The sequence below is a fragment of the Grammomys surdaster genome, unplaced genomic scaffold (genome assembly GCF_004785775.1).
Source record: "Grammomys surdaster isolate TR1022 unplaced genomic scaffold, NIH_TR_1.0 136, whole genome shotgun sequence".
In the NCBI taxonomy this organism is placed as follows: domain Eukaryota; kingdom Metazoa; phylum Chordata; class Mammalia; order Rodentia; family Muridae; genus Grammomys; species Grammomys surdaster.
Genome location: NW_021604594.1, coordinates 7,759,888 through 7,775,100, shown reverse-complemented (window position 1 = coordinate 7,775,100; position 15,213 = coordinate 7,759,888). Strand labels below are relative to the sequence as shown.

Sequence of the window (15,213 nt, the reverse complement as noted above, 5' to 3'; positions counted from 1 at the left end):
TGGAGAAGATCATAGATACTAACATGCAACATCTTTCATCAGAACAGGATTCGAGGCGTCACTGGGTGGACCAATCCCTGCTCTGTTTTCTGCACTGACACGGAATTCATAAGTATTTCCTTCTTGCAGTCCAGCTACTTTGCACCTGAGATCAGAAACTGGTGTTTTGGTTGCTCTCACCCACCGCAGGCCTTTCTTTTCTCTCCTTTCTACATGATATCCTGTGATCTCGCTGCCACCATCATCAGTTGGCCTCTTCCAGCTGACAGTGGCAGTGTTCTTGGTGACATTTGAGATCTCTGGTTTTCCAGGAGGGCCAGGGGGACCTACAAAAGAAGCAGATTTGTGGTAAATTCCTGGTTTACTGACCTATGCTGTGAATGTATTCATGGTAATCACTACCACATCTACAATATGCTCTACATACCAAATCTGTCCACCATTTTGACAGGCTCAGATTGAACAGCTTCTCCTTTGCCGTAATGGTTTACTGCTGATACACGGAAGAGGTATTCATTTCCTTGGATAAGTTTGGTTACCACATGTCTGCAAGCCTGAATATCTTCAGAAACCACTGTCCACAAAAGCCGACTGGTTTCTCTCTTCTCCAGAACATAAGCTTTAATTGGTGAGCCCCCGTCTTCTAAGGGAGGTGTCCAAGTAAGTGTTGCTTTTTCAGCAGAAACATTACTGATTTCAATGGGACCTGGGGGACCAGGTACATCAAGGACTGACACCTTCACATGTTCTTCCTTTGTGCCAAAAGGATTGGTAGCAGTGATGGTGTATTCCCCAGCATCCTTTCTTGTGGCATACTTAACTGTCAGCATAGAAGACGTTGGGGTTGAAGTTATTTGAGCTATGTCTGATGGTCTGATATCTTTTCCTGCCTTGGACCAACTTGACTTTGGAAGGGGTTTGCCAAGAATGCTAATGGCACTTAAAACAATGGTATCCCCTGCCTTGACTGTTAGCCCATCTTTAATGGTGGGATCGAGGACAATGGTTGGTGCCTCTGCAAAAGAAAAAAAATAAATTCATCAGAAAATGAAGGAGGTTTAATTTTCTGCTTTTTTGATTTGGGAAAAATGTAAGCTTCACGTACCGTATTCATCCTTGCAAATAATGGTTCCTGTGCTCTCTGATGGAGCACTGATAGCACCTGCTGTATTCTTTGCTCTGATTCTGAATTCATATTTTCCACCTTCAACAAGGTCAGTTACAGTAAAGGCACAGTCTGGGACATTAACATGGTTGGCTTTCATCCAAGACTTAGAAGGTAGGTCCCGCTTCTCCACTATATACCCTGTTAACTTATGGCCACCGTCGTATTTGGGTTCTGTCCAGATGAGAGTCACTGAATTCCTTGTTACACTAATAACCTCAGGTTTTCCAGGAGGATCTAAAACAGAAAAGAAAGTTTATCAATCAAACCACCAATGCTTGCTTCATGAGGCACACTCCCCCAGGCTTTTCTTTATTAATGATTTACCGATTGGATCGAGTGCCACAACTGGCTCTGATGGCAGGCTTGGCTTGCCTACTCCGGCAAGATTGATAGCCATAACTCGGAATTCATATTCAAGACCTTCAGTTAATCCAGTCACTTTGAAATCTTTCATCCTTATAGGAGTCTTGTTAGCTCTCTTCCACAGAAGGCTGTTTCTTTCCTTGAATTCAATATGATACCCTACAAATGACCATGAATATATCAATTGAGATAGAGATTATAGAGACCAGTTTGATATATATGTCAGACACATACTTTTACCCATTAGTTATTTGCAGATATATTGAAAAGATAACCCCTTTGCTTGTTATCTATATTTCTATTTTCTGGGTTTGGTGCCACTTTCTATCTTGCAGTATACATAAATATTACCATTTCTTTTGGAAAAACAGTAGATATTTGCTCTAAAATTACTTACTTTATGAACTATTATATTGCTTTTTAAAATAAAGTTAAATATTAATTGTGTATAAACAAAATATTTCTAAGAAACACTGATATAAAACTCAGAGGATAAGAGTAAAATTAATACCTGTAATTGGTGAGCCGCCAGTCTTTTTGGGGTCAGTCCATGTTAGAGAAACTGAATCATGTCTGACATCCACAATATTGGGAGGTGGGGGAGCATCAGGCACATCTAGAGAAAGGTAGAGAATGTAAGATTTAGAAGAAAGAGCCTCCACAAAGCCGTATTTTGCTTTTTAAAATTAACTTTAACACTTACCAAATGGATGCTTGGCAACAATTGGCTCTGACTTCAGGCCTTCTCCTACACCATATTTATTTTCAGCACTGACCCTGAAGGTGTATTCTATGCCCTCGTGAAGTCTGGTTACTCTAAAGGTGGTTTTCTGGACGGCTGAAGCACATGTCACCCACTTGTTATTCACAGAATCTCTCTTCTCTAGTACGTAGTTGGTGATTTCAGAACCGCCATCATCCTTTGGAGGACCCCACTTCAAGGTCATGGCTTCTGCTGTGACTTCATCAAATTTGATTGGTCCAGTGGGGATGCCAGGCTTGCCAACAACCTTTATAGAGAGAGTTCCTTCCTTGGTGCCAGCAACATTCTTGAGTGTGATTGTGTATTTCCCAGCATCGGATTTTTGGCAATCATATACTACAAGGGTCGTATTAACTGCAGTTGACTCGACACTGACTCTTGTGTCCATTGCTAGAGGATCCTCCCCCTTCTTCCAAGACACAGACGGTGCTGGTTTGCCTTTTATGGGGATCTTGAGACGGAAGTTGCTGTTTTCTTTAGCCAAGTAGCACAAATCAGGTAGATCCTTTAAGTCAAGATCGGGAGCCACTATTAAAAATAAAAAAATGTGGAGACAAATTATTTGTATTGAAATTATTGAGATTAGAAAGTCACCTCAGAAAAGCCAGCGTGTTGGGGTTCTGGCAGACACTTCTGATGACAAACAGGAGAAAGTAAAGATCTTAGAGAAATGCTTACCAACATCGTCCTTGGCCACAACCATGATTTCACTTGGGGTTCCTTCTCCATTTTCATTCTCTGCACTCACTCTGAAGGTGTACTCCTTCCCCTCCTTCAGATCTTTTGTGGAGTACTGTAGGCTCAATGATTTCATGACCCGTTGCCACTTATTTTCTTCCGTCAGGAAATCCACCACATAGCCAGTGATTCTGCTTCCGCCATCACTGCGAGGCTTTTTCCAGCCGATGGTACAAGATGACTTAGTTACAGCCAGCGCTTTCAGGTCGACCACAGGCCCAGGGGTTTCTAAAAGAGGAGAAGAGATGAGTCTGAGCCCTAGGCAACCAAGGTGGGCTGTAGTTCAATGTGATTGGTCCTAGTTCACTGCTTACCAGAAGCTTTGACGGCATCGCGTGTTTCACCCGGATCCCCGATGCCATACTCGTTTTCAGCAAACACTCTGAAGAAGTAGGATTTCCCCTCCTCTAAGTTAGAGACTCTGAAGCTTGTTTTTGAGCACTCAGTTGTCACTGTCGACCAAGACTTCCTCTCTGCATCCCGTTTTTCAACCACATAGTTTATTATGGGGCTTCCACCATCAATAATAGGGGGATCCCAGGTAATATATGCAGAGTCCTTCGATATTTCTTTAACAGTCACATTGACAGGTGGTCCAGGAGTGTCTGAATACAATTAGAGGTTAAATAAAAAATGATCACAAACACATTAAAAGATATATGAACTATGGTTTCAAACACACGATTCTTTCCTTCAATAGACTTACCAAGCACTTTCACTACAATAGTGTACTCCTTTTTGCCACAGCTGTTCTCTAAAGTTAAGATGTACTTTCCTGCATCATATTTGTTCACATTTTCACAGCGCAAGAAGGTGTCAAAGTCTGTTGACTTTATGTCCAGGCCAATCCTTTCTCTTAGATTGACGTTCGGTTTAGACCAAGTAATCTTTGGAGGTGGGCGTCCTTTTACTGGCACGTAGAGTCTCATTGTAACTCCAGCACGTAAAATAAGTGTTTTCCTTAGCTCAGCATCAAGTTCTCCCTCAGGTGGAACTGTGTAATTTGGAGGTGAAGAAAAAGTCATAAAAATGTAAGCATCACATATATTTTTAAAGACTGTCCCTATCGTTTCTAAAATGCATTTCCTTTGTAAAACTGATTTCTTGTTTTCTTTAAAAAAATTCTCAATAATTCAGTACTCTCTTAACTTTATTTTATTTTTCGATATGTGTTTCTGTGTATGTTTAAATATGTGAATGCAGAATTCATGGAAGCCAGAATGAACACTGGAGTTCCTGGAGATGAAGTCTCAGGCGCTTGTAAGCTACTTGAAGTGAGTGCTGGGATCCAAATGTTCTCTTAACCACTGAGCTAGTTCTCTAGCCCCCAAGATATTCTCATTTTTCAATGAACTTTTGACACAACCAAATATTCCTTAGAGGACCTGTAGTCCTCTTCACATGAACCTTGCATGTCTAAGACTGTGTTGAAAGAATGCTTTCTCTGGCCTTGATTTTTCTTTTTTCCATTCACTGAAGGCATCCTGCATATACGTCACTCCATTTATTTTATTGTAGGAAAAAAATACGTAATAGATAAAATATACTGCTATGAAAAAAATTAAAGGTGGGAAGGCATTATAGAGATGAAACTAGTAGAAGAAATAAGAGGAAGAGAACTTACAAGAGCCTCCTAGTTGCATTCTTATTGAAAGATTTGTTGGATGAGTAAATAACACATAGAAGAATAAATAGGTTGTAACTTAAAAAAAATCCTCTTTATTCTTAGAGTAAAATTCCATATTCCTTTGAAAACCACCTATGACCTTCATTCCATTTGGCCTGCTAAAAAACATGAAGTACCACCTACTCCTCCTAACCTGTACTCCTGGAACTTGTAGCTGTGTGTGCATAGGAGTTGATTAGAACTCTCCCTTAGGATGTGATGGAGAGAATGTCTCATTTCTGTCTTTTGGTGGTACTTACTTAGGATGTCCTTAGGACAGTGTTTATCTGGCACATCACTGGGGTCGCTATACCCGATCTTATTAACAGCATACACCCGGAACTGATACTCTGTATTTTCCATCAGGCCAGTCACTTCAAAGCGGGTTTTCTGTAGCTTCTCTGGTAAATTGCACCTCACCCAGTGATCAGAATCAGCTCGCTTTACTTCCACAAGATAACCGATGATAGGGCTACCACCATCATAGGCCGGCTTGCCCCATGATAGACTCACAGAACTACGGGTGGTATCATAGACTTTAGGGAAAGCTGGCGGGCCAGGAGGATCTGAGGATAAATGACAGCAGAGAGGATTAGCGGAAAACTTCCTTTCCGGTTGTTTAATGGTGAATACACAGTATGGCACTCTCTCAAGTACACTTACACAGTGGGTCTTGAGCATACACAGCTTTGGATGCATCACTGGGTTTGCCAGGTCCAGCTTTATTTATAGCGGTAACACGGAATTCATACTCAGTGCCTTCCTGGAGACCTGTTGCTTTTAATGTCCTTTCTATAACAGGTTTTCTGTTGACTTTAGTCCAGTTAACTGCCTGAGTTTCACGCTTTTCAACCAAGTATCCAGTGATAGGTGAGCCACCATCATCCGCTGGGGCTTTCCAGCTGACAGTCATGTGATCTTTAGTGACGTTGCTAATGACGGGAGGGTCACAGCGTCCAGGTGGGTCTGTAGAGATGGAATGATAAATTGATTTCCTAAGCAAAAAGATAGTATTTAAAAAGTAAAGGGCCAACTGCTGGACAATGTTCTTACTTACCATATGGGTTTTTGGCAATTGCTGGCTCAGTGAGGATGGGGTCGCCAACGCCGTATTTGTTTTCTGCACAGATACGGAACTGGTATTCATGGCCCTCTATAAGTTTCTCCACAGTGCAGCTGGTGATAGGCACAGTAGCAGAGACCTGAGCCCAGTTGGGTCTGCTTGTTTCACGCTTGTCAATGATGTAGTTGGTGATTTCTGAGCCTCCATCCTCGAGAGGAGGTTCCCAGGACAGCATTGCACGATCTGCATACATCTTGTTGATCTTGACAGATGCTGGAGGACCTGGTTTATCTGAAAGAATGGAGAAGAAGAGTAGAGCACTTTACTAAAAAGGGGAATGAAAATAGAAACAAGGGCTAGAGAGTAGGCTACACTCAATATTGTCATCAACTCCTGTGTGACTCTAGAAGTCACCTGACTTCTCAGACTCCTATAGCTGGAATATGTGCTCACTAATACTCTTTAGAGATCAAAAACAATATTCTGTAATTCTATTAATTTTATTCTTAGGAAATACTTGGTTTTTTTGTTACTGTGTTTGAGACAGGGTATCATGTAGAACAGGCAGGCTCAGAACTCCCTGAGTAGTGGAGTATAACCTTGAACTCCTGATGCTTCTGACTCCTCCTAGATACTGGACTTACAGGAGTTCATTGCCATGTACGGCTTGTAAACTTATTTACAGTACTTCACGCTAAGTGACACATGGGACCGTAATCAAGTGCTTTAGTTACCTAGTACTTTCAGCTTAATGGTGGCCGATTTGGAACCACTGGAATTTTCAGCAGTAATGGTATAGTCTCCTGAGTCCTTCCGGTTTACACTGAACAGCTCCAAGGTACACAAGTTCCGCTTCATTGCCATCTTTATGCCTTCAGCTTGTTTTATGGGTGTGCTATCTTTCTTCCAAGAAACTGTTGGCATCGGTTTACCAAAGACAGTAGCATCCAAGCAGACATTAGTCCCAGCTTTCACAGTAAGCAAAGATTTCATCTCAACACTGAGGTCTATCCTAGGAGGAACTAGAGAGAAAGAAAATTGAAGGTATTAATGTATTCAAAACTGTATTGTGCAATTATTATTGAATATTGTGATAAATTCATATTTCTTTTATAAGTGACATTTTATCTTGTTATTAACTATGAACTTTTAATACTTGGGATTGAACCCAGGTCTTCATACATGCTAGGCAAATGCTGTACCACTGAGCTACAACCCTATCCTTCATACTTATTTTCATTTAATTATATTTACATTTATGGGTACAAAAATGGATATTTTGGCATAAGTGTGCATTGTGAAATGATTCAATCAAGCAAACTAGTACAACAGTGACCTCACCTATTCAGTGTTTTTATAGGTGTGAGGAAAACACCTAAAATCTGCGGTTTTAGTAACATTGAGATTTATAATACCTTTTGAACTGTGACATCATTCAGGGGAGTAGATCACCACAAATGAATTCTTCATGTCAGACTGAAACTTTGACATTCACTCCTTCTTCTCTCCCTTCCCTTCCCTTAGCCACTTATTTTTAAGCTTCATATACATCATGAAAGTTAAATATGTTTAATATAAAATTTTGACAATACTGCAAATAGAAATCCCAAGACTAGGCATCAGCGCTATCATTGTACTGTTTCTTTGTCATCTTTCTGTGAATATGTATCATTAAAATCTTGCAATCCTCCGACTTGTAAGTGCTTTCTTGTTTTGCTTATTAAGATTCTTCCTAAGCATAATTTTTAACGCTGTGTAAATTTAGTTCACAAAGAAATGCCTTATCATTTATTTTTTGCCACAAGTATGGGTTTAGTGTTTTATTTGTCTGTTTGGGGAGGTCAGGAGACATGACCATCATGGATGCTCTATATGTTATAATATGCAATGGAATCTTACCATTTTCTGCAAGAATGGTCACTGGGTCAGAAGGCTCAGAAGGCTGGCTAATGTTCACAGCAGTCTTGGCAATCGCTCTGAATTGATACTGAGCATTCTCTTCTAACCCAGTAGCTGTGTACTCTTCCTGGGGAATCTGGTGAGGTGTGGTATTGCACCGAACCCATTTATCACCAGGAAGTTTGCAAGCTTCTACAAAATAGCCGATAATTTTGCTGCCTCCATCGTGCTTTGGACGAGCCCAGATAAGCGATGCGCTGTTCTTGGTGACATCAACAACTTCAGGTTTCCCTGGTGGATCTAAAGCCAAAATAAATATTCTCAATGTTGATCTTATCTAGAAGTTTAAACACCATACAGCATTACCTCTGTGCTGTCCAACAGGCTAACAATTATCTCATGCCAACCATCCACCCCATTACCTACTTTTGAGTGCCTGCTCTACATTTACAGGAAAGACAGATGGTATATTTTCATGGTAAGAGGTAGGTCCTCTTTTAGGATGGAAGTGCTAACTTTCAGAATCAAGATTTAAATGTAATTCTGAACATGAAGTACTTACCAACTGGCATCCTTGCAGTCACATACTCTGTTGGTTTGCTAGGTGGGCTGGATCCAGCTTTGTTTAGGGCGTAGATTCTGAATGAATATTCTAGACCTTCTACGAGGCCAGCACAAGGATATTCAGTTGACCGGACAACAGTGTCATTAGCTTTCACCCAGAGCAAACTGTTTCTTTCTTTGCGTTCGATCAGGTAACCAGTGATGGGGCTTCCTCCATCACTGTCTGGTCTGTCCCATGCGACAAATATGCAGTCTTTGTTGACTTTAGTGACCCGTGCGTTCTTTGGCTCACTAGGAACATCTAGAGATGAAGACAGGGAAATGTCAGTTTCTGCCTCCAAGAATATATGTATGTATATTCATATATATGTATATATACAGACATGTACATGCACACACATGCATGCATATATATATTTCCTCATACACACAATAAAGCTCTTACCAAATGGGAACTTAGCAAGCATCTTTGGAGACACGAGAGGCTCTGAAATGCCAAATCTGTTTTCAGCTCGGACCCGGAAGATATACTCCTGTCCTGGGATCAGCTTTCCAACCCTGCAGGAAGTCTTGGTGACTGAAGCTAGAGCTGTGACCCAATCTCCACGGCTTACATCACATTTCTCTACTATGTAATTGGTGATGTTACTGCCTCCATCCTCCAGAGGGATGTGCCAAGACAGGGAACAAGCATCAGCATCTATTTCAGAAATGTCAAATGGAGGCTGAGGGGGCCCAGGAGCATCTGCATAAATCAAAAGGAAAGAAACGTAAGAACAGAGATTAATAGCTTAAAAAGAAAAGCATCCATTCTGATCTCCATATTTTAATGGCCACTTGTCTCATGTGTAACCTTACCCATGACTATAACTTTGATTTTCTGAGTGTCTGTCCCGGAGCTATTCTCTGCCGTGAGGCTATAGTAACCACTGTCTTTTCTAGTGACATCCTTTATGATCAGAACTGAGGAACTGTCTGCCTTGTGGATGGCCAGGTGGCTGGATGTAACAACTTCATCGTCTCCTTTCTTCCATTTACAGATGGGGTTAGGCTTTCCATATACGTGTGCTTCAACTCGGAGTTTCTTCCCAGCTTTAATAGTGATTTGCTCAGGCATGAGGATCTTTGGTGGCACTGAAAGCAAAGACAAAAGCCATTCCTTAGGTGGAGAATTTTTCTGTTTTTTTTTTTAAGGTTTTGAGTTGTAGCCCACTAGGGGTTTCAACTTGAAGATTTATGAATTTATAACAGATATTTTAAAAAATTATTAAATGCAACAGAAAGTATCAGATATAGCACATATAAAGTTAGGTACAGTTCTCTAATATGTATGTCTGGAACTTGTTAACTCAAGGAGAAATGTCTGCCTAAACTAGCTTTTAATGATGTGGTACAAAGGAAGCAATGACTATTTTTTTACAGAGATTGGTTATGTAGTTTAGACACTACTCAGAAAAGCCAGATAGGAGGAACAGATATCTATGTAGGCTAAACATCCATACACATAAAATGAAAATAAATGAACAACTTACAGAGCTGTTCTTTGGCTTCATAGACACCTTCGGCTTCTCTTGGCATGCTGACTCCAACAGCATTTCTAGCCGCAACTCTAAATTTATATTTCTTTCCTTCCTTTAGGCCAGTGACAATAAGGCTGAGGTCTTTGACCACTGAGTACTCTGTCCAGCGATCTGCAGGTTGGTCTTCTTCTCTGTAACTAATGATATAGCCATCGATTTTAGAGCCTCCGTCACGCAACGGTGGTAACCAGGCCAGAGTAGCACTGTTCTTTGTCATTTCTGTCACCTCAAGTTTTCTTGGAGGATCTGGCTCACCTAGAAGAAAAACAAAATTTAGAAAATTAGGTAACTTTATAATCCTCTTTGCTAATGCGTAATGCATATGTGAGAGTTTCAGTATGACCTTTGCACCAAGTCTATGGGACGTGTAGTTCAACATGTTGAAGTAAACTAATGCTAAGTCTCATCTGAGAAGGATATTCACTGTGCTCTTGGGGTTTCAGGTTTCACAAAGCAAGTCCCTTCTGGTGGATTATAATCATACTGATCTCCTAACCTTGTTAAACTGGAGGGCTAGAGTCAAAAGGGAAAGGGAAGAGATTGCTTACTGAGAGGATCTGATGCAAGCACAGGTTTGGGAACATCTGTTGGGACACCAGGGCCATATTCATTGACAGCAGTTACTCGGAAGAAATACTCATTCCCAGGGACAAGGTTGGTTACATTGAAGCTTGTTTTCTTCACTTCAGGGGTAACTGTGGACCACGTTTTCCTTTCTGCCTCACGTTTCTCCACAATATAATGAGTCACTTGGCTCCCACCATCGTTTTCAGGAGGCGCCCAGGACACGTGGCACGATGTTTTAGTGACATCAGAAACTTTTAAATCAGACACAGGTCCAGGAGTATCTGTAAAGATCCACAGACTCAGCACACATGTCTCATAAGCATTCTTATTAACTTATTTGTTTTTGGAGAAGAAAAAAATAATAAGCTTTTGGATAACGCACCTAGTACTTTGACATTCACAAAAACAGCCTTTTCTCCTGCCGGGTTCACAAGGGTCAGGGAGTATTTTCCAGAGTCATCACGGGTAGAGTTGGGAATGACAAGGAAGGCCATAGTATCAACGAGGTCGACTTGTCCTTTTCTGACCACATTATCAATACCCACTTTGCGCCATGTGACTTTAGGGGCGGGTCGTCCCCTCACTATTGCAAATAGTCGAATAGGGCAGCCTGCTCTCACTACGACCAGTTTTCTCATGCTGGCATCCAAGTCGATCTCTGGGGGCTCTGCAAATGACATAAAAGACATAAGCTGACTCTTCAGACATGAGGGAGCCCATCAGAATGAATGCAGATGAGTATCTACTACTACAGAAGGGCCTCACCTAGGATTTCTTTAGGCTTGATGGCTTCCTTTAGCTCTGCAGGGCGCCCAATGCCAACTTGATTCTGGGCACACACCCTGAACTCATACTCCTGGTTCTCATCCAAGCTGGTGACTGTGAATTCCATGCGGATAAGTTGAGCCGCAGCGTTACACCGTTTCCAGCCCTCGTCGGGTGATGCATCTGCTATTTTGGGTCTCATTTCTACAACATATCCAATTATTGGTGCACCACCATCATAGACTGGTTTTCCCCATGCGAGAGTTATGGAATTTTTGGTTGTATCAACCACTTTGAAATTGGTTGGTGGACCAGGTGGTTCTGAAAATAAATTACATGAAAATAAATTAATGACATGCACATGTAGGCCATAGGTCAACCCCAAGTGTACTTCTACATTATGCTCTACCTTATTTTTGATATAGAATCTCTCACTGAAACTATTGCTTCCCAATTGGCTAGACTGACTGGCCAGTGAACTCCAAGAATTTACTCATCTCTGACTCCCTCTCAGCACTGAGGTTATAGATCTGTACATGGATTTGTACATGGGTACTGGTGATCTGAACTTAGGCCTCCAGCTTATGTGATGGGCACTTTACCCACTAAGTCACCTACCCAGCCTCATAATATTTTAATGTCTAATTTTATAGTTATTTTTCAAATAAGCTCCAAAGAAGGTCATTCTAGTTTCTCAATTCCCAAGACTTGTTTTTCTTTCTAAAAATTAGAATATGCCAGTGCATATTTCTTTTTTAGTAATATGACAAAAGGTCTATTTGGAAAAATATTAGCTAAAATGCAGTTTACAAAATATGGAACAAACTTTTGTCAGATACTTCTACACACAAATTTAACAATTGGTTTAATGGTGTTGGAGAGATGGCTCAGCAGTTAAGAGTACTGACTGTTCTTCCAGAGGTCCTGAATTCAATTCCTAGACACCACATGGTGGCTCACAACCATTTGTAATGGGATCAGGTGCCCTCTTCTGGTGTACCTGAAGACAACTACAATGTATACATGAATAAATCTTAAAAAAAAAAAAAAAAGAATTGGTTTAATATCAGAAAAAGTAGGATCATCTTACCTATGGGATCTTTTGCCACCACTGGTCTTGATGGTAAGCTTGGTTCTCCAATGCCAACTTCATTTTCTGCCTTGACACGGAACTGGTACTCATGTCCTGGGAGGAGATTCTGTACTTTCAGGCGTCTCTCAGGGATGGCACTCTTGTTAACAGGGACCCAGCGAACTGCATGCTTTTCTTTTTTCTCTAGATAGTATCCTGTGATAGACTTCCCACCATCATATTCGGGGGCATTCCAAACCACAGTCATCTCTTCTTTGCTTACTTTAGTGACTTCTGGAGGATCAGGGCGACCAGGTCTGTCATACTTGGTTTTTGCAATGACTGGTTTACTTTCTGTTGGAGGCCCTGTGCCTATTTTGTTTTCTGCACGAACTCTGAAAATATATTCATTTCCTTCTATGAGACGAGTCACTGTAGCACTGGGTGTCAAGACATTAGCGGAATAGGTAGACCATACCATTCTCTTGCTTTCACATTTTTCTAGAATATAATTTTGGATTTCACAGCCGCCATCATCTTCTGGTGGATCCCAGCGAATAGTACACCTATCACTGGACACATCAGTGATTTTCAGGTTTCTTACAGGACCAGGTTTATCTAAAACATTGACAGTCGCATAGGCCACAAAACTGCCAGCTGGGTTAGTTGCGGTGACTACATATTTACCACCATCGCTTCGCTTTGCTTTGGTAAGAGAGAATTTTGATGACTCGGCACTGGTATCAATCTTGACCCTTGGTGATCTTGTTAAATCTGTAGCATCTTTGTCTTTGGTCCAGGCAACCTCTGGGAATGGTTTGCCTCTCACACCTGCCTCAAGTCTGATGGTGTCCCCTGCTTTGACAGTTAGCACCCCACTTAATTTTAGATCGAGTACTGGCTTCTGTAAATCCTCCTTTACAACAACTTCCTCTGTCCTTACCCAATCACTTTCTCCACCTTCATTCTTAGTTTGTACTCTGAACTCATAAATCTGGTTTTCAACACACTTGTCAACCATGTAGTGGGTTTCCTTAATGCTTCCTTTGTGCACTCTTTCCCAGTCTGCAGAGCCCTTCAGTCTCCTCTCAACATGGTATGATAGATTCGGGCTACCGCCATCATAATCAGGCCGTCGCCACTTTAGATAGACAAATGTCTTTCCTTTATCTGCAATATGAAGGTTTTCAGGCTCACCTGGCCTGTCAATAGGGTTGATGGCCAAAATTGGAGTCTTTGTTTCAATGGTCGGCCCAACACCTACTTTATTCTCTGCACAAACACGGAAATAGTATTCATTATTGGCTAACAGGTTGGCCTTGACCAGTCTCTTGGTGACATCTGAGGCAACGATTGACCAGCCTTTCTGATTTGGTTTGCGATATTCCACTATGAAGTTTGTAATTTCTGAGCCACCATTATCTAGTGGGTTTTCCCAAGAAATTGTGCAGTTTTCCTTGGTTACATTGCTAACCCTCAGATTCTGGCAAGGCCCAGGTCTGTCAAGGACATTAACAATGGCTGACCCCTGGGCATGTCCACTGCTGTTCTTAGCAGAGATGATATACTTGCCGTGGTCAGCTCTGACAGCTTCTTTAATTTGTAACTCAACACGAGGCAGATCATGAATCAGGTCAACCCGTTTGTCTTTGACCAGTACTTTTCCCTCCTTAGACCAAGTTATGTCTGGCTCAGGTCTGCCTTTGACTCGAGCAAGAATGCGGATAGTTTGACCAACCCGGACGGTAATGACATCACGGCATGTAACATCAAGTTCTACTTCTGGAGGATGAAGGATGTCTTTTGCAATCACAGATTCTGCGAGTTCTCTTGGCTCACCCTCACCCACAATATTAGCTGCTCTTATGCGAAATCTGTACTCATTTCCTTCAATCAGTCCAGGTACCCGGAAAGCACACTGCCTGATGAGTTCATCTTTATTAATTCTATCCCACTGTGCTGTGCCAGGTTTCTGACATTCTACTACATATCCAAGAATGGGGCTGCCACCATCACTGAGAGGCTTTGTCCACACTAAGTCAGCAGATTCTTTGCTCTTGTCTTTCAGCTTAGGATTTATAGGTGGCCCTGGTGGTTTGATGGGCCGGCAAGCTTTGATTGGATCAGAACTTGGGGATGGATTGCTTAAACCAGCAAGATTTTCAGCAAAAACTCTAAACTCATATGTATTTCCCTCATAGAGTCCGGTCACCCTGAACTTCAGGTCAGCAATAGGTGTTTTGTTGACCCTCACCCATTTGCCAGTTATTTCTCGGCGTTCTACATAATAGCCAGTTATTGGACTGCCACCATCAGATTTTGGCAGGGTCCAAGACACCGTTGCAGCATTCTCAGTAATGTCAGTTACCACTGGTTTACCAGGAGGAGATGGAGGACTGAACTTGTGTTTAGCAACAGTGGGTATGGAGTCAAGGGGAGGACCGACACCCATCTTATTCTCTGCTTTGACTCTGAAAACGTATTCACAGCCTTTTTGGAGATGTGGGACCTTCAGCTTCAGTTTACTGCTTCCTGCAGAGACAACACCCCATGTACCTTTCCTTGTATCTTGTTTCTCAACAATGTAATTTATCACTGGGCTGCCTCCATCATCCTTAGGTGGTTGCCATGAGATAGTCATATATTCAGGGGTGACATCCAGAATATTAATAGGACCTGTTGGTGGACCGGGTACATCAAGAACAGTGAGATGGACAGCTACTGTTTTAGTACCCGCTGCATTGGAAACTGTGAGTTGATATTCCCCAGTGTCCTTCCTTAAGCAATTCTTAATGGTCAGCACAGATGAAAAGCTGTCGGTCTCAACTGTATAGTGGTCGTCTGTTTTAATCTCAGTCCCATCAGTTGCCCATTTTGCAGTAGGAACAGGTACACCTCTTATGATGGCAGGGAATCTTACTGTAGTACCAGCCTTCACCACAAGCCCTTCAATTAACTTCACATCTAATTCCACAGATGGGGGCACTGGAAAAAAAAACATGAGG

At 41.7% G+C, this 15,213-nt stretch overlaps 1 protein-coding gene across 1 annotated transcript in view; it reads right to left on the bottom strand.

Moving 5' to 3' along the window:
- The window catches only part of Ttn (titin), a 263,679-nt gene that overhangs the window by 49,254 nt on the left and 199,212 nt on the right, over positions 1-15,213 (bottom strand). Inside the window, 22 exon segments of the mRNA XM_028763034.1 lie at positions 24-326; positions 428-1,015; positions 1,106-1,402; positions 1,493-1,690; positions 2,043-2,147; positions 2,235-2,822; positions 2,973-3,260; positions 3,347-3,637; positions 3,739-4,026; positions 4,959-5,264; positions 5,362-5,664; positions 5,756-6,052; positions 6,496-6,783; positions 7,661-7,960; positions 8,223-8,525; positions 8,670-8,969; positions 9,083-9,358; positions 9,757-10,059; positions 10,353-10,652; positions 10,754-11,038; positions 11,137-11,457; positions 12,227-15,193. Coding sequence (XP_028618867.1) covers positions 24-326; positions 428-1,015; positions 1,106-1,402; positions 1,493-1,690; positions 2,043-2,147; positions 2,235-2,822; positions 2,973-3,260; positions 3,347-3,637; positions 3,739-4,026; positions 4,959-5,264; positions 5,362-5,664; positions 5,756-6,052; positions 6,496-6,783; positions 7,661-7,960; positions 8,223-8,525; positions 8,670-8,969; positions 9,083-9,358; positions 9,757-10,059; positions 10,353-10,652; positions 10,754-11,038; positions 11,137-11,457; positions 12,227-15,193 — 9,495 coding nt within the window.